Raw genomic sequence first — 22,737 nt, 5'->3', positions numbered from 1 at the left:
TGATACTAGCTATTTATTTAACCAAAATCAATTCACCAAACAGGAATTAAAATCACAGTTGAAACAAGGGGAGACACTGAGTGACCAAAGTAGCTTTCTGGAGCTTTTCACATCTTTACTACAAACATTACAGACAACAACAAAGGCTCTCAATATGCAATCAGACAAAATGGATATTCAAATAGAATTAATAAATATTACAGCACTACAAATTGCAGAAATAAATACAAAACTGGACAATATGAACAATTTAATTACAAGATACAAACTAAATATTCAGCCAGTGTGCTTGTAGCCCGATTATCGACAAACTGAGCCTCCTACCAACGTTATTAGAACAGATAATAACGTTAAATAAACTAAACTTGGTAGCCACAGAACATAATGCTGAAGAGCATGGTAAGCATGTAGTTAACACTTTGCAACGTTGCAAGTCTTTACCAAAAGAGGAACATAAGCAAACCGAAATACCATCTAAGCCACAAGACATGCTAGTTCAACTAAGCCCGGTTCACCTAAAGGCCACAAATCAAGGGCCGACATTAGAAAATGTAGGTGAAACAAACCTGGAGGGAAACAAAGCATTGAAGCAGACCCGAAAACACAAAAAACATGATAGGAAAGCAAGAAACAAATTGGCATTACAAACAAAACAGCAAGGTATTTCCAATATTTAGCTCAACCAGGATGAATAAGGCAGCTATGGCTGTGACCAGTTCTACAGCAAGTACAGATGACGACTCGAGTAGCTATATTAAGGTAGAAGAGGCGGACTACGAAAGCCTAGCTGAAGTCAGTCGGATCAAAGGAAGAGGAGCAGACACTATCCCAGTAACGGGCGCAGAACCTGTGGGAACCAAGGTGACAACAAATAGAAAAGGATAAAAATCGTATGACCCTGAGTAAAAACATACAGTAGCTATGCATAAAATGGGAAACAAGCGACTGACTCAGTCGAATGACGCAAGCGGGTCACAACCACAGAATATAATTACGCAAGGCACTGACCCCGACGGAGAAGACTAGAAGAACAACGAACAGCCAGAAAAAATAGTGAGGAAACCACAAGGTGCCAATGCCCTAGCTCCAAAGGGCGCTGATAATAAGGGCTCAACAAGACAAGGAGGCCCAAAAAAAAGTTTATGGTACTACAGAAGTCTATGAGCTAGGAAATCGGGATCCTAATATAATAAACGAAACAAATGAGAACCTAAAGCCTCAGTCTCATAAACTTTGTAAACTTTATAATAGTTCTAGGGTAGGACCGCCACTGGAAAATCTTACACCCCAAGTTCTATGTGAAGAAGAAGCAAGCCTAAATGAGGACATGCAATTGAAACCTTCATGGATATACAGACGAGAGAGCGATCAAGGACACCCTGGGCAGGAAACAGCAACTAAAAACAAATAGGAGGCTAACCAGGAGAATTTGTCATCGATAGAAATCCCAGCTCATAATACCGGAAAGGGAAGCATGACCCAATATGGAAATCTAAGAGTCGAAATAAAAAATGAAAAGAAGCAAATTATAGCTGATGATAAGAACGAAGATCCTATGTCGCTGATAGAGCAAGGACTTCAACTACCGAAGCAGCAAATACTTTAAACACCGGAATACGAATCGAAAGGTCGGCATGATATATTAAACAGAGGAAATATACTGAAAATAACAGCAGAAATTCCAGCCTTAAAACACTTGAATTCATTGAACTTATTGGCCGTAGAATTTATCTCAAAAGAAAATCATATAAATATTGAACAAACATTGACTACATGGCAGTCAGAAGAAGAAGTCCAGCTCATTATGAACTCTAATCTGCAATTCGAAGCTTGGGGAATTAAGCTCTCAAGACCGATTATACCACGCTATCCTGGCCCTTTGACTGTAAACTCCTAACTATAATGTGAGTCACAGATCAGGACAATGAAAAAACAACCAGCAGGTGTTTACAGTTCTGCAGGGTGCAAAAGGTAGCAGCCTAACAACCTCACAGAGGAGAGAAGTACAGTACGAACAGATGGCAGCGATGGAACCAGATCAAGACAGATGGAGCTGGCTGCCAGGAGTGCTAAGAGTAGAGAGGGCTACTGACCAATTGAAAAGCTAGCCAATAGGCTTGACTCGGAAAACATACATCTGCTCTCATGAAACATCGCTGGAGCAAAAAAATGGCTTTAAAAAGGCTGCCACCCTCATAACTGGGAAACATGTGACATAATAGTGCTTGAGGAGACATCAGCCCTGGAAGATTTACCCCTGGCTGGGTACATACATTATACCTTACATGCAGTAAAAACAAAGATTCACGGACAGTCAAAAGGGAGATTGACAGTCTACATATCTACTGCATTAAACATCGAATCGGAACAGATAGTCTCTCCCGGACCAAATATACAACTGATTAAACTCACCTCATGCATCGTCGGCAGCACAAAAACTGTCCTGTTGATCAATACGTATGCACATCCGATAGTAAGGGGAAAAAATCACATAACGCCCAGTTAAATGCTACAATTACAGACATAAGGAGCTCATATCCCTTATGGGATATGGTACTGACATAGGACTTTAACTCCAATTTAATATATACCCCGGATGAAGATGAGATGCTAGTGGCTGGCAACATATACTGGAACGTCCCACTACAATACCAGCTAAAGAGAACATCTCCGGATCCCGTAGGTCAACTCCTGGTAAAAGCTTTAGAGTTTCTTGGATTGAGAGTAATAAACGGCAGAACAACGGATGACTTTCCACCAAAATATACATTCCATGGAAGAAAGACAGGATCTAGACTGGATTATACAGCCATCTCATTATCATTGATGCCTTTACTCCCTCATTTTTCCATAGAGTATACAACTAGGAGTGATCATTCCTATCAGTATATACATTTCGGCTTAAAATTAACCAAACATCAGGCTAATTCTACAATAGAAGGAAGCATCTACACAATTGAGCTAAAACGTCTAAAATGGTCAAATGAAACGATAGAAGCACTTCAAATTAAACTAAAGAGGATTGTGAAATCGAGGCCCCAAATAAAATCAAGCATGGGTAAAATTCACTTCAGATCTTACAACATGAATGCCCAGGAAACAAAACCAGGCTAAAAACAAAAATGAAATGAAACAAAAATTAACAGAAGGGGTGGGTGCCTTGAGACATGAACTCAAAAAAGCTATCAGGAGGCTAAAAATAACATACCGCGACCAAGCAGCCTGGGACAATGTACGTCAGCTGAGGAAAACTTATCAAAAAATGTTATGGGAAGAGAAGAAAAATAACAATGATACATTTTGGGCTGAATTACTTTGTAGTGCAAAGAAAACCAACTTGAATACATTCTGGGAAATAATAAATAAATTGCACAGGCCGGTGAACATGCTATCGTCAAACATACAAGAACACGAGTGGGCTAAATTCATAACTACAAAGTTTACAGAAACCACAATTCTTGATAAGCCAGCATTGAACAACCAAGAATGAATGGGGGTAAAAAATATATCGGAAATCATCATACAAGGTGTTGGTGATACAAGCAATCTGGGTCAGGGCAGCATGAGCAATCCAATAGTAAAGAAGGATTCTGGTGTTAACCCAATGGAGGAAAACACTAAACTGCATGGCAAATACGGCACCAGTTCCCTCAAAGCAAAGACAGATCGGTCTTCCATGTCAGCTGATGGAATAATACACACAATACAGAAGGGCAGAGGAGACGGTGCTCCGAGACCTAATGGCATTCCTCAAGCCATCTTTAAGAACGATCCATCCTTCTGGAGCGAGCATCTATTCATGTTATTTAAAGAAATAGAGCTACTAAACTGTATTCCACCTCATTGGCAAGGCTCGATAATGACACCTATTTTTAAAGGAGGAGATAGAACAAACCCATCGAACTACAGGCTAATCGCCCTTTTAGATGTCGAAGCCAAATATCATGCCTCACTTATTTTGGAAGACCTGAAGGAATGGTGAAACAACCTTAATCTGATTCCAGTCAATCAAACAGGTTTCAGCAGGGCATAGGGACGATCACGAACATCTTAGCTCTATCACTAATAGCAAACAAATGCAAGCGGAGGAAACAACAACTTCACCTCTGTTTTATAGATCTAAAGGCAGCGTTTGATAGTGTAGACCGTCACCTCCTATGGAAAAAACTGCGAGCCTGGAATATCCCGGAGATTTGCTACAAGGAATACTGCAATTCTATTCTAAAACATGGATAAGAATCAAGATAGGAGACGGCTCTAGACTATCCAGAAAGCTGCCTACAACTAAAGGCCTTAAACAAGGTTGCATATTGGCGCCACACCTTTTCAATTTGTTAATGTCTGATCTTGCACAAAGACTTGATCGCATTAATTCCCATCCTCCGCAAATAGGTAAATTATTACTTATACATCTCTCGTACGCCGACGATGTGGTGTTAATGAGTTTAAATAAGATCGGTCTTCAAAGAGATTTAAATGAAATGTCAGAATATATTTCATTTAACAAATTAGAAATAAATACATCAAGAACCAAAACAATGTTGATTGGCAATCACCGGAGAAGCAAGCAGAACATCTGGCTCAATGGCAACCAGATAGAGGAACTAAAAAGCTACAAATAACTGGGGTTCTGTATAGACAATAGACAAAACCATCTAGAGCAAAAATCGTACATGTCACAGAGAACCAGTGCTCTTACATTTGCCTTCAGAATACTGGCAAAAAAATTGAAGGGACCATCATACAAACTTTGCATGCAGTGATGGCAGCCAAAATGCTGCCCTCGCTAACGTATGCCAGTACCGCTCTTCGTGGCAAAGACTCGGACCTTTTAAACCGACTAATAGTCTCTACTTATAAAAATGTTTTCCAGATACATCGGTCAACTTTACCGGCCCAGGTTTAACTTGAATTTGGTCTCTTAAACGAAACTGTAGGGAGAATGTATAACTTTGGTATCTGTTGAAACAGTAACAAAGCCCTGTGGACAGAAGTGGACGAGGATAAAAAATCACCATACAACCAATATCTATATAAATCCTGCTTAACAACCAGCACGACCGAGTTATGGAATAAAAATTTCCATATCAGTCCTTCAAACAAGCAATGAACAAATCAGCAAAAATCCATTCATTACTGTCGACAAAAATAATTTCAGGTCAAGGTCGCATGCCTGGATGGTGATTAATAACTATAAGACTCTTGCACTAGCACCTTACTTGAACATAACATTCTCAATCTACTTGAAGAAACAATTAATGGCAATACGTTTTGGGAAACTACCGTCGATAGCGGACCAGCCAACCTGGGATTACACAGGGCCTAAATCATGTCGACTATGTGGCAACTATAAAGAGGATTTTATCCATATATTCTGTATATGCACTAAACTTCACAATGCACAAGTCACTTTCCTTAGAAAAACTCTTAATGCCAGAGGTATCGGGCCCTGCAGAGCTGCAATAATTTCAGGGCTAAACCCATCTGACTCACAATTGAATTGCAAATTGATTAAATTCCTTAATGTCTTTGAACAGGCCCTGAAAACTGATTTAAAAAAAAAAAACAGCTCGAAGGTGGTAATGTTTGACTCCTCCGAAGTAAAGCATGTGACTCAAACTTTAAAAAAAACAAATCAAGTCCGTTGAAAGGTTGGAATTTTGCCAGTGCAAATGGACAGGAATCTGGAATAATGATTAGAGTATGTTTAATTAATAGTGTGTAATATTTTATCAGCTACATATCGATGTAAAGTGCTAAAATCTAGCAAATTGTATTGATATTTTAACAGTCTTTTACATTGTTAAAGTTTTAACTGACCAAACAATAAAACTTACTTTGACTTTGAGTCCAGTTTGCGGTGGAGGAGGCCGTGAGGAGCAGGAAGAGAATTGCGAAAGGTCATCGCTGTTGCAAGAAGAGCATGGCCTTATTCGATGTAGTGCGAAGATCCTATCTGGCTTTGCGGACAGTCGTTGCTATAGCATTATGCTTCATGTTAGCGGTCACCTTAGGCTGTTGATGCTGCTGCCGGATGTGCAGGTCCCATGTTGCTGGTTGTCACAAGTGGTTGCTATAGCACGATGAGTCAGGTCCACCGGAGCTTCGAGTTGACAGACGTCATGAGCAGCAGGATCTCAGAGTGAACGGGACCGCTCATGGTCACGAACAGCCCAAAACTTCAGGATTTCTCCTTTTCTTCCCAAGAAAAGCTAAACTACTGCCAGCCAAGGGTCCAGGGCCCGGGGAGGCACCACTTGGAGATCAGGAACCTGCTCCAGCAGATGCCAGCAGGGCTTAGGCAGCTCCAGTTGCAGGTTTGGGCAAGTCAAGTATAGCAGGTAACCTGGGCCGGTACAGGGATGTCTCTGGAACTTGCTCTGTCATCGTAGCTCAGAACAGGAGGTCAGCCACCTGACCCTTCGAGTCACTCTGCTTGGGACGAAGGGTGCAGTTTTATTGTCCTTTCTCAGAGTGCAGGGCAGGGCTTAGCCAGCAGGGCAATCCTTCTTCTGTCATATCCACAAGTCCAGGAGTGTACTGAAGAGTGGGTCTGAATGTTGTATCATTATGCCTGCTGCCAGCATTGAAATAGAAGAAACACACAGATGGCCAACTGCCAACTAAACATAGCCATGTGACCCAGGACATAGGCTGCAGGCACCAAATGGTTAGGACAAAAAAATTGTGAACTTTCTAAAAGTTGCATTTTCAGAATTAGGATTCAAAATCTGATGTTACCATTAAGTAGGGTTTTAAATGACGAGGGTTTAGAAACCAAACATGGTATTTCCATCTGTTTCCAAACAAAAGTTATCACTTATTAAATGTAATAAAGTAACCCAATGTTATCCTAGCTGAGAGGTAGGACTTTCAGTAGTGAAAAAACACTTTTAAGAATGTTTTACTTACCAGGACATATAAAACGTAAAAGTGCATTTCAAACATCGAAGATTCACTACTCTCTGTATAGGGCCTGTTTAGGGCCTACCTTATGAGTGACTTATGTATATTAAAAAGGAAGGTTTAGACTTGGCAAACAGGTTATTTTGCCAAGTCGAATTGGCAGTTTAAAACTGCACTCAGGTTGCAGTGGCTGGCCAGTGACATATTTTAAAGGGCTACTTACGTGGGTGGCGCAATGAGTGCTGTAGGCCCACTAGTAACATTTAATTTACAGAACTTGGGTACATATAGTACTACTTTACTAAGTCAGTTTTACCATGTTTTAAGAAGTTAGCACAAGCACCTTAGCAGTGGTTAACATTGGTAAAGTGCACAGAGTACTAAGCCCAAAAAACATTAATTTCAGCAAACATAAGGGGAGAGGACAAAAAAGTTTTGAGGAACAGCACACCAAAGGTTGACAGGTGTAGCAACTCCACACAAGCTCCATTGAGCCTAAATGTCCACCAAAGACAAGCGCTGGTGTTGCCGAGCCACCATCAGAGACTTCATGCACATCTTCTACTTTTTCCCCCATATCCAGACATATAGGTCCCATATATGGTAAAAACTCAGACACATGAGTGAACTCTCATTTAACCCCTGTCAAGCACTGGTGATTCTTCACTATACAAGCACTATCCCTGGTTTGAATAAGAACATGAAACAATGGAAAAATGCCCTCTCTTCCCAAACTTGCAGACTAGATGGATGCTATGGATGGAGTGGCAACCCATGAACGAGTGATTTATAGACTGAATGACTGAGTTCAATGATATCTGGAGCACATTCCTCGCCTAAACGTATACTGTAACTGTCCTTTAACGGGCGCCACCGCCTTCTGATGCACTCAGCTCGATAATTGTCTCTATTCGTCATCCTAATGAGCAGACAATATTACTATTATTTTTACTTTCACCTGACTTCACTGTAGGGAATTGGAAAATGTCCATTACCCTTTCACTGGTCTCCATTTGACTGTCTTGATATCTTGTTTAATATGCACTGATTAGTTCTCTCTCTTCTTCTCTTTCAAATTATATGTGCATATCTAACAGACACTGGACTTTTTAGAGCTTCTTGCATATCCATCTCAATTGTCTGTTAAATCTTGTATCTATAGTTCAGATGTTCTCATAGGGGATTTGTATTGCAACTCAGATTGTATCTTGACTATTCACTTCTTTTGCAAACATAAAAAAAATAAACCTATTCAAATACAGTTCTGTGCCCTCCAGTTTCTGAAACAGGGAGCCTTGGTGGATACGTTTTAGTGGAATTTTCTGCTTCGCGGTGCATTTCCTCCCATACCCTCGATTCCCTCGGTGTTGAGGAAGCGGTGCCAGGACGGAGTGCAAATCATCCTGATTACTCTATCCTGGCAAGTCTGGCCACGAAGGGTGTGATATGCAGACCTGTGTCCTCGACTTCAGCTGCTGCTCAGAGCAGACCTCCTCTCGCAGTCGGAGGGGCAGGGTCTACACCCCATCCTTCAGAGCTTCCACCTTCATACCTGAAGATTGAGCGGGGACAAATGAGTCCTTTTCAGCTGCCACTGAAGCTGGTTGACATTATCTTTGGCACTTCGCAAGGTTGGTTTACGCCAAATGGTGAAACAGTTTAATTCCCTTGTGTGCACATGAGAATTTCGATCTCCGTAAGGCACAGCTCCCGGATGTTTTGGGTTTTACTCTTTCATTGCCTCAGCAAGGTTGTGCTGTAGGCACAGTTAAAGGGTATGTTGCTGCTTTATTGTCATTTATTTGTTTACCCGACCACCCCTCTCTCTTCAAGTCGCCAGTAGATCTCTGATGTCTGAAGGGGCTGTCTGACATGTGTGTCAATCAATCGTTGTCTTTATTCGGTTAAAAAATATTTGACCATAAAAGCACAACACAAGTGTACAACGTAAATATAAAAGATAAAAAACTATCCAACCTGTTACATATCTTATCAACTCACATATAAAAGTAGCAGAGTGTCAAATACATATAAAACAGCCCTTTCCATACATACTTAAAAAATCATTTGGAGGTAAAATTAATTCATATTCATTAAAAAGTTCTAAAAACAAGATCGTAGAGCAACATACAGGAGGGTAAGAGCCTCAGAAACTGGGCCCGCCATACGATCCTGATGTGCTCTCCTGATCCAATACCTGTTCGTTACGATATATAGAAATCATCTATAGCTAACATATCACAGAGTTGTCAAAACAGTCTTCCTGGCATAAAGAACGCACCACAGAAAGAATGACATTCTTGTACAAAAGTTGATTGATGATAAAGACTGTAGAAATAAATATGCTGGGCAACATTGATAAAAGTCTAAGGGCCACATGCATCAAAGTCAGGAATTGTGATTCCTAAATAGCGATTTTTAAGAAATCGCTATTTAGGACTCGCAATTCCAAATTCATGTAGGAATCGCAAAACAAATTGCGATTCCTACATATTCCTTAATAGAGAGTTGCAATTTGCGACTCGCTATTAAGATTAAGAAATGGCTTCCCAGGCGCAATTTGCAAGTACCAGATAGGTACTCGCAAATTATGCTTGCAATTTCAAGGGTGCAAGGGTGCCAAAAGGACACCCTGATGCACCCCTGAAATTAGCATGTGACCACGTTGCACACACACATGCTCAAAGGGCATGTGTGTGTGCAACATGGAACTTTGAAAAATGCACTTTTGTGCATTTTTCAAAGTTTTCCCAAATTACCATCAACTTTGAATTGATGGTAATTTGCGATTCCTATTTGCAAAATCGCAGTTTTTTTTTCCATCATGTATTGCATTTAGGGAATCGCAATTTGCGATTCCTTAAATGCATTCGCAATTTAAGTAATTGCAAATTTGGCGATTACTTAAATTACGATTTTGCATTTGGGTTGATGCATCCCAAATGCAAAAATACCGGTTGCAAAAGGTTGCGACTGGTATTTAGAATGATGTATGTGTCCCTAAATGCTTTAAATAACTTAATATGTAACGCTTCCGACATTTTTTGTAAAATTTACAGGAGAGAATGACATGCATTGTTGTCTGTGATGAAGCATTATCGCAGGGACAGTTCAATGGTATAGGGGACCAATCATTTAGTTCAGGGAACTTAACCAGGCGATGGAAAGTGTCCACCCTAAAACGGGTTAAAACATATCTGTGCTTTTGGTGTGGAACCTGCCTAAGATATAATTGCATGTCATAGCTGGTTAAAAATTAGCTGATTTCTTTGGATAGAAGGTTTACAAGTTCTGCAGACATTCTGTTGTTATCAAGCTGTGCTAAACCATCAGCTTTTAGGTCTTTCCTGTTCAAGTTTGCTAGACTTTCGGGATTATTAAAATATTCAGTGTGACCCAGAACTTTTCAAAAACACTCTACATACTTAAAACAGGGAATTTTTGCATAATGAGTAGAATTTAGGCAATCCGTAATGACGAGTCGATTTAAGGCGGTATACTCTGATGTCCATACTTTATGTCAGAGCAGGATCGGTTCGGTCTTAATTAGATCAGCAGGGTACGAAAGTCCCAGCTCTGCATGACAGACAAAAGTTGGTGTGGATTTGGGAGTTACAAGTAAATACCTTAAAAATTCATTCTCCACGAATTGTATTGGCATGCACCTTACATGGCCCCACGCGCCTGCCCCATATACTGCGTTGTTCACACATTTTGCCTTATAGATGATGAGCATTTCCCTCGGAGGATTAGTACTCAATCTTAAAGCAAATTTGCGCAAGGCCGTACAGGCTCTTCTAAAGAGTAGTGACCTTGTTTTAAAGGCTTGGCTCCAAGAGCCTCCTTTGTCAAATAACACGCCATGGTAAGAGAAAGTGTTGGTATATTCAATGGTTGTATCCTGAATTGTTATTGTCCTAAAGCTGCCTGATTTTCCTCCCCGACACTTCATTACGAAAGTCTTGGCCTGATTCACATGTAGGTCAAGATTCTGCATGTATTTAACACGGTCATTGAGTACCCGCCGCATTGAAATTGGGGTGCGCGCCATCAAGACGGCGTCGTCAGCATAGAGAAGTGCAGGCACAGGGCGGTGTCCCGCCTGGGCCAGATCTTTTGGTTGTTGTACCAGGGCAGTGCCCACATTGTTGATATAAAGTGAGAACAAAAAAGGTGCGAGGATGCAACCCTGCCTCACTCCTCTTCCTACGCTAAACGACTGAGTGCATTCACCGTGGATTCCATATCTAATCCTAGCCTTGGCTCCGGAGTATAAGTCCCTTAAGAAAGAAATTATCCGGGGTTCCACTTCGATCTCACCCATAATTGTCCAGAGCTTGGAATGGTTCACACAGTCAAAGGCGGAAGAAAGGTCAACAAAACCCAGATACAGGTTGCCGTCTTTGATCTGTGTGTACTTCCCTATTAGGATGGACTGATTAAGACCCTGTTTGATGGTCCCTACTGCAGTGCGAAGCCCATATTGTAAATCAGTCAGCACACCCTTGCTTTCAGCCCACTCTTGGAGTCTATTCAGGATTTTATTTTAACCATAGCAGCGAGATCGGCCTTTAACATGAAGGGTTGCGTTGATCCCCTTTTTTATAAATGGGAACTATATAGATTCCGTCCATGTTGGGAGGAAAGCTGACATACAGCAGGCTTTTAAAACAATAGTTAAAATGGGGCCCCACAATGGAATGTCCGCTTTATACAGATCCACCGGAATAGCAAAGGGCCTGCTGCTTTGCCCCCTTTGCTAGAGGTCATTGCCTCGATCACCTCTCCTAAGGTAAAAGGGACAGTAATTGGTAACAGCGCGCAGTCGGTATTACCATCATCGATAGAAAATTTGGGTGGTGGCTGTGTGGCATATATAGCAGAGTAGTGTTTGATCCAGTCATCCTCAGAGATTGCGACCACAATCCCAGGACCAATAGTTTTGCTTAATGGGGCAGAATTTACTAACCTCCAGAATGTATTATTGACTCACTGGGACAGCAGAGACAAAAAAAAATCTGAAACCGTTTATATGTACAGGTTCTGTTAACCATGTCTCCTGTAAACATATAAAATTGTACTCTGTTATAAAGTCTAACCATTCTTGGTAATTAATTATATTCTTGAGCTCTGCCACATTCCAAATCACTAAACCAATACATTAATCAGGCATGTGGGGTGGATCTCCCTGCCTCCCCCCTCCCAGATGGTTGAACACATTTGTCCCCAGTTGGCTCTGCTCCATTCCCTCATGACCCTTTGCTGGTGGTCAATCTATGTCCTCTAAGTTTTCAAGGCCCTGAAATCTGTTAAAAGTTGGAACATTATAATGCTGGGGAAAAGGAGGTGGTTGGGTACTTCGTGTTGTAGGCCGCTGGATGAGCCCCAATTGACCTGGTTTGTTGCAGTAGCCCAAGGGAGTGCAGAGATCGAGTCTGGGGTACTATGAGATGGCCTACTTCTGTTTAGCACAGTCTCTACGAGTTCCGGTGTTTTAAAGGGCATCTTCCCAGCCATTTAATTCTTCTCACCATCTCTAGGTCTGCCAATAGGTGTTCGGTTAACCCTGATCTTACCCCCAGCCAATTTAAGGACTTCTTTTCAGGAGAGGTCCAGGATTCAATGATCATATGATTTAGAGGCGGGACGTTTGATAGAATTATAACATACGGGGTGGCAGCTGGTGGGAGATCTAAATACTCAGTTGGCTTCAGAGACAAAGCATCTGTGGGAGTTGGATTATTGTACGGGGGTGTTGGTCAGACAGGAATTTTCCCTTCTTTCCCGGGTTTGCTTAGTTGGCCCTGCAATGTGAGGCAGTGTGGGATATGTGTGCTTGCATTATGTAGTTGCCTCTCTGGATTCATTTCGGTTATACTCATAGTAGCCACTTCGATCCTCGTAGGCTCAACTATTGTTCTGGAATTCAGTTTATCCAAACAAGACGCACATTTGGCTTCAATCTCAGTTAGTCGTATATTAATACTTTCTACGCTGTTTCTCATATATAGCGCGTGATTTAACAGCTACGATCAGTGTATCCAGTTTCCCATTATTTATACCACCACTCTGTTTAGACTGATCGGGACTGTCCGTAGTTACTTTTTTAGCGATTTTACATCGGGGTTTAGACATCCTGAACTGGTAGACTCTTTATTTTGGGTATTGGTTGTTGAACACAACCGTGATTTTTTTATCCGTTTCGCCGGGAGTGGTGAGCCTGTTTTAGAGGAGTTCGTGGTATCTGATGTATTTTGAATGCACCCATTTGCCTCTTTACCACTTGGCAATACCATTCCCCTTTCTAAGCTTTGTGCTATCCCTGGGGGTAACGGGTTCTGTTCTCCTCATACTAAAAGAGACTCTTCCACGTTAGGGATCTGTTTTTCTATTGCACCAACAGCACCTATTACAAACTTCAAAAGTGAAGTCTGTGTTGGAGAAATGGGTTTTCCTTGCTCTGGTGGTAATTTCCTTTTCCCCATATTTGAATTTGAGTGACTGCTATTACAATCACAGTAAGCAGTGTCTACACAAGACAGTAACTTGTTTTACGACCGTGTGCAATACAAGATCTACCCCGGTGCGGGAATTTTGATTTAAAGTGACACAATGAAGATATTATTATTATCTGCCCCTTTAAATTTGCTCAGGCTTCCTGCCTGACCAGACCATATAACAGCAAATAAAAGTCAGTAAATTCTCTTGAAACGAAGGCAGGATACACAACACAAAAATAATAGTATTTCCACTCATCAGCTTTTGTATCCGTCACAATGTGTAATCGTCCCCGAGCTAAAGGACCATTGCGGGTCTACAGTAGTCTTACAGAAATCTTTTATCGATTGTCAGGAATAAATAGTAAGATATCTAATCAAATTCTTTGCTCCAACATTAAACAGACAGTAGACACTCTCAGCTTACATAGATAAGTAACTGCTACCTGCAAAATGTTTCACTTCATGCTCGCTTGCTTAGTTGTTTGAAGTTCTCCTCCTCAGGACCCTTGCTTATGACCAGTAATCACTTAACACAACAAGTGTTTTTTGGAGGCACCTTTAAAGACGGCCAAGGGAGATGGCCCTGCCCTGCCTCCTCCTGTCGCTGACGGACGCATATGGGCCCGACCATGGCCCGGGCTTTGTCCGGGTACGTCCGGTGCTGCGGGAGGCCTTTGACGATTTTGAAGCGCCTCCTGGCGCACAATGATGGACATGGCAGCAGCAAGCCACAGGGCAGACCATGTGTTGTGGTCCTGACCCCCTCTAGTGGCAGCAGTGTAAGAAACTGGCGTCATGTTTGTGATTATTATGCAATGAAACCTTAAGTTGATTCAGGCATTTCTTTTGGGGGCTGCATTTGAGCCCTTACAAGTCTACCAGTTGTGGCTTTTGCCCCTCAAAGCTGTGTTTTTGAGGCCACTGATTCAGCACTGCACATCAGGGAACTGCAAGCAGAGTGTGTCCAAGCCTTACAGGTTTTTACCTCAGCAAACTGATTTTCAGGACCAAAGTACCTTTCCTACTTGTGGTGGTTACTGCTTTTTATCTGGAGCCGTCCATTGCACTTTATACATTTTTCCTCCGTCGCATCTCACCAAAGGGGAGGAGAGTTTACTGGTCCGTTGTAGGTCCGTCACTTTTCATTTCAACAGGACGTAGGAGTTTCTGAAGATTTCTCTTTCTCTGATATGTGGGTAAAGAAAATACCAAGGAGGTAGCAAAGAGGACTCTGTCACAGTGGATTTTCCGCTGCATTATGATCTTGCAAGTCTTTGCTAAAAAGAAACTTCTAAATGGAATCAAGGCTCATTTAAACAGAACAAACGCATCAATCTTTCCGTTGGCCACGGGAGGTGCCCGCAGCAGAGATATGTTATGCGGCATGGATTACCTTCCCACCTTTGCAATGCATTATTGCTTGAATTTGGAGTTGAGACGAGATGGACATTTCATCCGTTCTTTGCTGCAAGACCTTCTGGTCAATCAATTCCTTTAGATCCACTACTTAGGATGGCGTACTATTGCAGTATTCATTCAAAGGGTCAGGACTCTGCAGGTAGAAGTATCCATCAGAAGAAAAAGTTACTTACCTGCAGTGTCGATCAGTCTGGTGGATACTCTGTCTACCTGCAGATTCCCCACTGATTCCATCCACCTCGCTGTTCTAAAGGACGGTCAGGCATGGAACTGATAATAAAGTTCCAATTAAATACGTTTGCATGCCACATTCACTGCATCGAACAGCTTGTAAAGAAATGGACAACGAACTCACGGCCGTGCACCGGAGTGGCACTTATGGAAAACAAACTCACGGCCGTGCACCAGAGTGGCACTTAACGACTCTAGAGACGTCACTCCTGTTCTTTAACTGAAGTTTAGAGGAAGTTGACACCACCTACAGCTGCAGGAGCTGTTACAAAATTTCCAGATCCAGTCTGGCGCCTGAGGAAATACAAAAAGCAATAAATCTGTAGATACATTGAATGACCACAATAAATATAGTTTACGTAGACAAAAAGGGCATCTGGCGGCACACTGAGTGTTTGGAATTTCAGTTACACATCTCCAAAGTTTTTGCACATGTCATGGTTGCCTTGCTCAGTGTGTGTGATGAGCACATTGACTTCCTCACTGACTGTATAAATAAACTCACTGCTATCTCTTCACGAAAGCGTGACATATGCACCTAGATACAAAGACATCCACTCTCAAAATAAGTGCACCCTGAGGACTGGCGACCCACTAACGTATCAGATCCACTCCCTGAAAGTGTTAGAATTTGACCTGAAAAAAAGGTATCTTTTCCTCCCTTTCCGTTTTTCTCTTCTCCACTTCCTTTCCGCCATCTGATTTTATTCTCATTCCTGTATGCACTTCTGATGATCTGTTGTATACATGTTCACAATTTAGTTTTTCCTAAGTGTAAAGTGTCAGAAAGTCTCAGATGTTCTGCATTGCTTTCCTGACTCTGGAACACTTGCTTTATCTATAAATTACTCATGTAAAAAGAAATTACAAAAAGACTGCAGTTCCAAGAACCCATTGAAGCGCATGACTACAGAGGACCGAAACAGGTGCCCCCTCTTGGCACTCTAGATCAGATTACTCCTCCCACACATTCATTCAGTCCTCTTCTCTGGTGGTGCACTTTCAAAACAAAGTAGGTTGGGGTTTTCTATTTTCAATTTCTTTTGGTTGTAAATTCTGGTGTTTTGTTCAATCTTTTCTGGTGTTTTGTTCAATCTTTCAGAAGTTGTTTACTTCTTTTTTCTCTGTAAACATTCGCAGGGCTGGTGTTTATCCAGTGCTTATCAAGAATGTTGCATTTATTTCCTTTTGTCTCCCGTTCGTCCCTGTTGTCGTTTCTACTATCCTTCTATCCTACTCCTAACACCATTCTTGCAATTTGCTCTTTCAGGTAATGTTTCATTATTTCCCTCCTCCCACGCCCGTCTCATTTCCCATTGAACTCTTTCCATTATTGAGCTGCGCATGTGGTATTTTGTATGGATTTCGAAACCAGCGCTAAGCATTGAATTTTACTGATCATGTGGGTTGTTGTTTATTCAAAGCTATGCAGGGCTGAGCACTTGCCAATCATGACGCTAGGACACTCCCTGAATAATAATAATTGATGTATGATGCACCGTTCTGATGGGTTCTCTGGGGTTTTGACAATATGCAGGTACCTAAAGATGTAGCTAGTATTTGGGTGCTTGGAGAGTGCCTTTTCGTAACTAAGTTGCTGTGTGAACACGAGTAAATCATCAAGTTTTCTGAAAGAAATAAGGTGTGACAAGTTCAACCAAGCTTTTTATTTAAATATCTGTGTGTTGAAATATCCCTTCATAGGTTTCAGATAGTTAAGGAAAGATGATTTTACCACCAGTTAAATACTGTATATTCACATTCCACTATGTTTGCAGTTAGTAATTTTAAGTTTCTTTGCATCCAACAGAAAGCAAGTCTTGAATGCGTGAAATGTTTATGAATAAAGAACACAATACTGTAAATCTTCAAGACACAGTCTGAAATAATGAACTCCAGTATTCAAGAAAACATCAGCGCAGTCGGCGACAGAGGAACCTGCACGTAAACTGACAGATTCTGGAAGAAGTAGTCAAGGGCAATTCAGTGAGTGTAAGAGCCTGAAGTGTCCGCCTTCGCGCAACAAGACGAAGAAATGACCTCTGTAAAATAAAGGCAACAACACTGGCAAACTAACGTATGTGTAAACACGTGTGCAATACCAGTTTTGATCATGGGGTTGGTATGATGTAGTTACCGCAGTGCTCTGCGTCCTAAAATGATATCAGACCATCATTCAGTGCTCTGGGAGTCTTGTAAACTCTTTCTGACACCATACAGATCAACCAGAGAAAGGCATAACGGAGTGGAGCCAAACAACTGAAGGGTAAAGGACAGAGGAGTTCTGCTTCCTAAAACACAGAGTACTATCCTGATTTGCACCCCCCCCCCAAAGTAGGATGAATCTTTACCTGTAAGTTTGCAAAATCATTCTCCATTCTAAAGGCACGATCACCCACAAAGAAGAACTACACATGTTACGAGTGTGGCAAGTATTCAGTGACCACTGTACTTAATTCTTAATTCGGAAAACAAACATTCAAAATGCCACACACATACAGAGAATGTGAGAATAACATAAGTACTTTATCAGACATGTTGGCCTATCAGGGAACAGTGTCAAGTGATGTGGACAAATATATACCTGACCCAGAGACTCTAAACAAGAGAGAAAAATCATACACCTACAGCAAGAGCTTTAGTTTGTCATCGCTATTAAATCAGCATCAGCAAATGCACACAGTTGAAAAACCGTTCAAATGCACTGAATGTGTGAAGACCTTTAGTCGATTATCAGACCTTAAAAGACATCATCGAACACATACAGGGGAAAGACCATACCATTGCGATGTTTGTGGACGTAGTTTTTGTGAATCTGCAACATTAAGGATTCATCAGCAATCACACACAGGAGAAAAGCTATTTAATTGTAATGAATGTGGGAAGAGCTTTGCATATTATTCAAGCCTAAAAAAACATCAGCGAACACACACTGGGGAAAAACCATTCAGATGCAGTGAATGTGTAAAGAGCTTTTGGCAATTATCAACCCTACAGATACATCAACGTACACACACTGGGGAAAAACCGTATCATTGCAGTGACTGTGGAAGTAGTTTTAGTCACATGTCAGCATTAAGGATTCATCAGCGAACACACACAGGGGAAAAACCATACAAGTGCAGTGAATGTGTTAAGAGCTTTTCTTTATTATCACGCCTAAAACGGCATCAGCGAACACACACAGGAGAAAAACCATACAAGTGCAGTGAATGTGTGAAGAGGTTTTCTCTATTATCACGTCTAAAACGGCATAATCGAACACACACAGGTGAGAAACCATACCAGTGTAATGATTGTGGACGTAGTTTTTGTGAATCTACAACATTAAGGATTCATCAGCTAGCACACACAGGAGAAAAGCTATTCAAGTGTAATGAATGTGGGAAGAGCTTTGCATATTTATCAAGCCTAAAAAAGCATCAGATAACACACACAGGATAAGCTATACAAGTGCAGTGAATGCGGTAAGAGCTTTTGCAATTGGACTCACCTGCATACACATACACACACAAGCCATATCAATGTTGTGACTGTGTAAGTAGTTTTAGTCAAGTGTCAGCATTAAGGAATCGTCAACTAACACACACTGGTGAAAAACCATTCAGGTTCAGTAATAATTCATATATTTGTAAAGCGCGAACATATCACCCTCTGAGGGTTTCAAGGCGCTGCGGGCTGTCGGGGAGATTAAGTGAGCTATTGCCCAGAGTCACATGATGTTGAGCTGAGCTGCCGCTGCGGATCGCACTGTGAGCCCACCTTCTGAAGTCAGACGCTGTGGCTGCGGGCCACACCTCTCCTCCACACTGAATGTGTGAACAGTTTTCGTGGATTATCACACAAAACAACGTCAGCAAGCACACATTGGAGAAAATCAATATCATTGCATTGAATGTAGAATTAATTTTAATGAATACTAAATAATTAATGAATCATCAGCAAACACACACACACACACAGGGAAAAAAGTCATACAAGTGCAGTGAATGTGCAAAGCCAAAGTATCGTCAAACGCACACAGGAAACATTATACAAGTGCAGTGAATGTGATAAGAGATTTAGTAAATTATCAATCCTACAGTCACATAAGCAAAAACACACATAGGAATAATCCTAGAAATGTAGCAAATTTTACAAGGATTTAAGTGCTGCGACAATAATACTGACCCATCTGTTGACATAGACCGGTGCAAAAAAGTGCGGTTATTGGAGGTAAACCTCTCCAAGATCCTCATACAGGTCTGGATGCCTTGCTCAGCGTGAGCGATGTGCATGTTGTCTTCCACAAAGCCCAGTGTTCTCATAAGCCTAACCTTGTATAGAGAAAGGAGTTCACCAATAAAATACATGTCACAAGACATAAAAGGTACCCTGTTTAGTAGCCGAAGATGGTATAAACAAGTGCTTTCCACTGAGTTAATTTTAACCAAGTGCTGAGTGCAGGAAGTTCCTTCTGCTGCCGACCACCACCACCCAGCCAGTGAGGAACAGCAACAAGACTGGTCATCAGCAAAACCATCCTTATAACACACTACAGAGGTCTGTATCAGGATAAAGTTGCTATACTTTTATGTTAACAGGAACCCGTTCTAAACTGGCTAATTCGTGTTAAGTAATATGTGGTTTGGTTGGCCATTAGTGGCACAATAAATTGAAACCTGACACTATAAATCTATACTTATAATAGCGCAACCAAACATCTGAACACAGCCCATTCATGTGCTGATAACATAGCAAATACCAAGTTAACATTGAGAAGGCCATGGGTAGCACCAATATATACATAGCACTGAAAGATGCACAAATGGATCAGGAGTGAACATTTCTGCAATGAACCATCAAGGAAGAGGCAGGAATAATCCAGGACAGCGCCGTGGAGCCACCCGAGGCAAGGCAGATGATCAGAACAGCATGTTCATTAGTGACGGTATAAAAGAGCATACTGTGCAGATGTATTTTACACACATGTTATTTATCTTTCATGAAATTTTACTCATTTATGTTATATATATTAACAGTTCGAGGCACAGAAAGGTAATGAATTTGCCCACAATCATTTGATTGGTTAATTATCGAGACCATGGTACAAAATATCACACTTGTTTTTGTGCCACTTTATAATTTGTACATAGTTGGCGTGTGTTTTAGTATTTTGTTCTTTTCCTGGGAATTTGTCTGTACAGCTTGGGCAAGGTCAAACAACATTGCTCCTTGTTATTAAGTATGGTCCGACACTAGAATCTAGACATAATATAGAAATCCAGCTGTTGTTTCTGAACGTACATGTTTTTAATATACCTAGGGACGGGTTGTTCTGAGACAGACACAGAGCCAAGGTCAAGCAGACGAGAGGGCTGCATCAGCTGAGATGGAGAACAACCTTCTGTATGTGCTAAGGTACGGGGTCCGTCACAAAACCCCAGAGATCTTTTATCTGTAATATATAACCACTTGCTCTAGTAGAGCGGGGCGGGTGAGCTTAGGCAAAATATAATTTGACTGGACCGTTCATTGTATATGGTCTCTTGAGCATGCTACTAACATTATTGGCATGCATTTGCTTTGTATTTGTGGCACACTTATTACATATAAGAGCATGATCATTTAAACAAACATTCTAAACTTTTTCCGTGTCTGGACTTTTGTATGTTGTGGACAAGTATGAGTGAGAGAATAAAAGGGTGTGACCTGCCACCACGATCCCTGAGAGGGTTGGGAGTGTTGTGTTCTAGGGTGCCAAATCACATGTCTCTCTGGGAAGTTGAGGAGGGCAAGTGAGACACTATATGCTAGATGAATTCAGGCCCACAGGTGCCTATGTGGTAAAGTGACTCAGTCCCTGTTGTCCCAAGCATAGTTCTGCTCTCAATAGCAACTCCCCTTTCAAAGCTTCATAAGGGGCTGCCAGCACAGGCAAAGCCAATGTGTGCCTCTGCAGCAGATTTCCCAGACCATTTTTATGGCAAGGCTGGTGAACCAACTGACAGGGTTCAAGCCCATAGGTGCAACGCACTATTCAGAACCCAACCCCCTCCTCCCTTGTGCAGTCACTCAAAACCACTTTAATGTGTCCTTGGCAGCACTGGATGGTGGCACTTGACATGGAGGACGCATATTTCCATATTCCAATCCTCAATACTGTAGTACCACAGACGCTACCTACCAATTTGACTAGGCCAAGAGCACTTTCAGTTCTCCATGCTCCCTTTTGTCCTGGCCAGTTCGGCCAGGTGTGTTCTCAAAGGTGATGGTCGCAGCCCATCTCTGGTGGTTGGCACACATCTCAAGAAGTGGCTCCTGAAAGCAGGCTCCCCTCAAACAGTTGTAGATTATCTCCAGACGACAATCAACCTGTTGGCATTGTTGGGTTTTGCAATCAGTGTGCAGAAGTCACACCTGCCTTCTTCACAGCAGCTCCCCTCATTAGATCCATCCTAGATGCGCTGCTTATCCTACGAAGCCAACGCAGTCAAACACAAATTCCAAGAAGGCATGGAAGCTGTCGCCAAATGGATGAAAAGCAGCTGCCTACAACTCAACAACAACAACAACAAAACAGAAGTACTCATAATGGGCCCACACCCCGATGCTTGGAACAACAACTGATGGCCTCCCGCCCTCGGTAGCCCACCCACCCCCACGGGCCACGCACGCAATCTTGAAATCATCTTAGACTCCGAGCTTAAAATGGACCGCCAGATAAACTCCGTCACATCCTCCTGTTTCCACATCCTCTGCCTCCTATGTAAGACCTTCAAATGGATCCCCCTCGAGCACAGAAAAAACATCACCCACACCCTCGTCACCAGCAGACTCGACTACGGCAATGCACTCTATGCCGGAATAAAATAAAACCTCACTCACAAGCTACAAAATATCCAGAATGCCGCCGCAAGACTGGTCCTCAACCTACCAGGACACTGCCACATCTCCCAACACCTGCGCACACTCCACTGGCTCCCCATCGAGGCTAGACTCAGCTTCAAGATCCTCACCCATGCACACAAGGCCCTCCACAACACCAGACCAGCATACCTCAACGGCCGAATAGACTTCCATGCACCCCAAAGAACCCTACGATCAGCCCAGCTGTCCTACGCCGTGGTTCCCCGCACCCCGCTCCCGCCACCCAGCTGCTCCTCCCTCCCACTGGACCTTATACGACGAGGTGAGCGCGGTGGTGAGCAGTGACCTCTGTCCCTCCGGGCCGGTCGCCCCCACGCGCTGCGCACACTCCTCGTGAGTGAGCCCAGGCTGCCCCTCGTTCCCGCCAAGTGCCGCCGCTGTCCGCAGCTGTGATCCTGTTACACCGCCGTTACTGCTCTTGCCCCGCCCACGCTGCGTTTGTATTTGCGATTCCGATTGTATTTCCCCTGTGTTTTTGCTCCTTGTTTAATTTCTGTTTCTCTCCCTGTGCCCCGGGTTGTTTCATTTTGCGATTATTGTGCCCCTCTTGTTGTCGCACCCGGACCCTGCCGCGCTTCCCGCCACCTCCCCGCTCCCCGCCCCCTTCCTTCTGCAGCCCTTCCCATTCGCCGCCCCGCTCCCGCCTCCCAGCTGCTCCTCCCTCGCTCCGCCCCCCCCACTCTCCACATATGGCAGAGTGGCAAACGCGCAGCGTTGACGCGCAGCGTGCGCGCCTAATGTGCGCCGAAGGTGTGCCAAAGGTAAGCCCGTC

At 42.5% G+C, this 22,737-nt stretch overlaps 1 protein-coding gene across 1 annotated transcript in view; it reads left to right on the top strand.

Annotated features, from left to right (window-relative positions):
- The window catches only part of LOC146839104 (uncharacterized), a 305,124-nt gene that overhangs the window by 19,876 nt on the left and 262,511 nt on the right, over positions 1 to 22,737 (top strand). Inside the window, exon 2 of the mRNA XM_085600011.1 lies at positions 16,867 to 18,489. Coding sequence (XP_085456137.1) covers positions 17,541 to 18,489 — 949 coding nt within the window. The 5' untranslated portion in view covers positions 16,867 to 17,540. The remainder of the gene's footprint in view (positions 1 to 16,866; positions 18,490 to 22,737) is intronic.

This window comes from Triturus cristatus, chromosome 4_2 (assembly GCF_964204655.1).
Source record: "Triturus cristatus chromosome 4_2, aTriCri1.1, whole genome shotgun sequence".
Classification (NCBI taxonomy): Eukaryota; Metazoa; Chordata; class Amphibia; order Caudata; family Salamandridae; genus Triturus; species Triturus cristatus.
The sequence above is the reverse complement of the archived record's forward strand: the minus strand, read 5'-3'. Positions and strand labels throughout refer to the sequence as shown.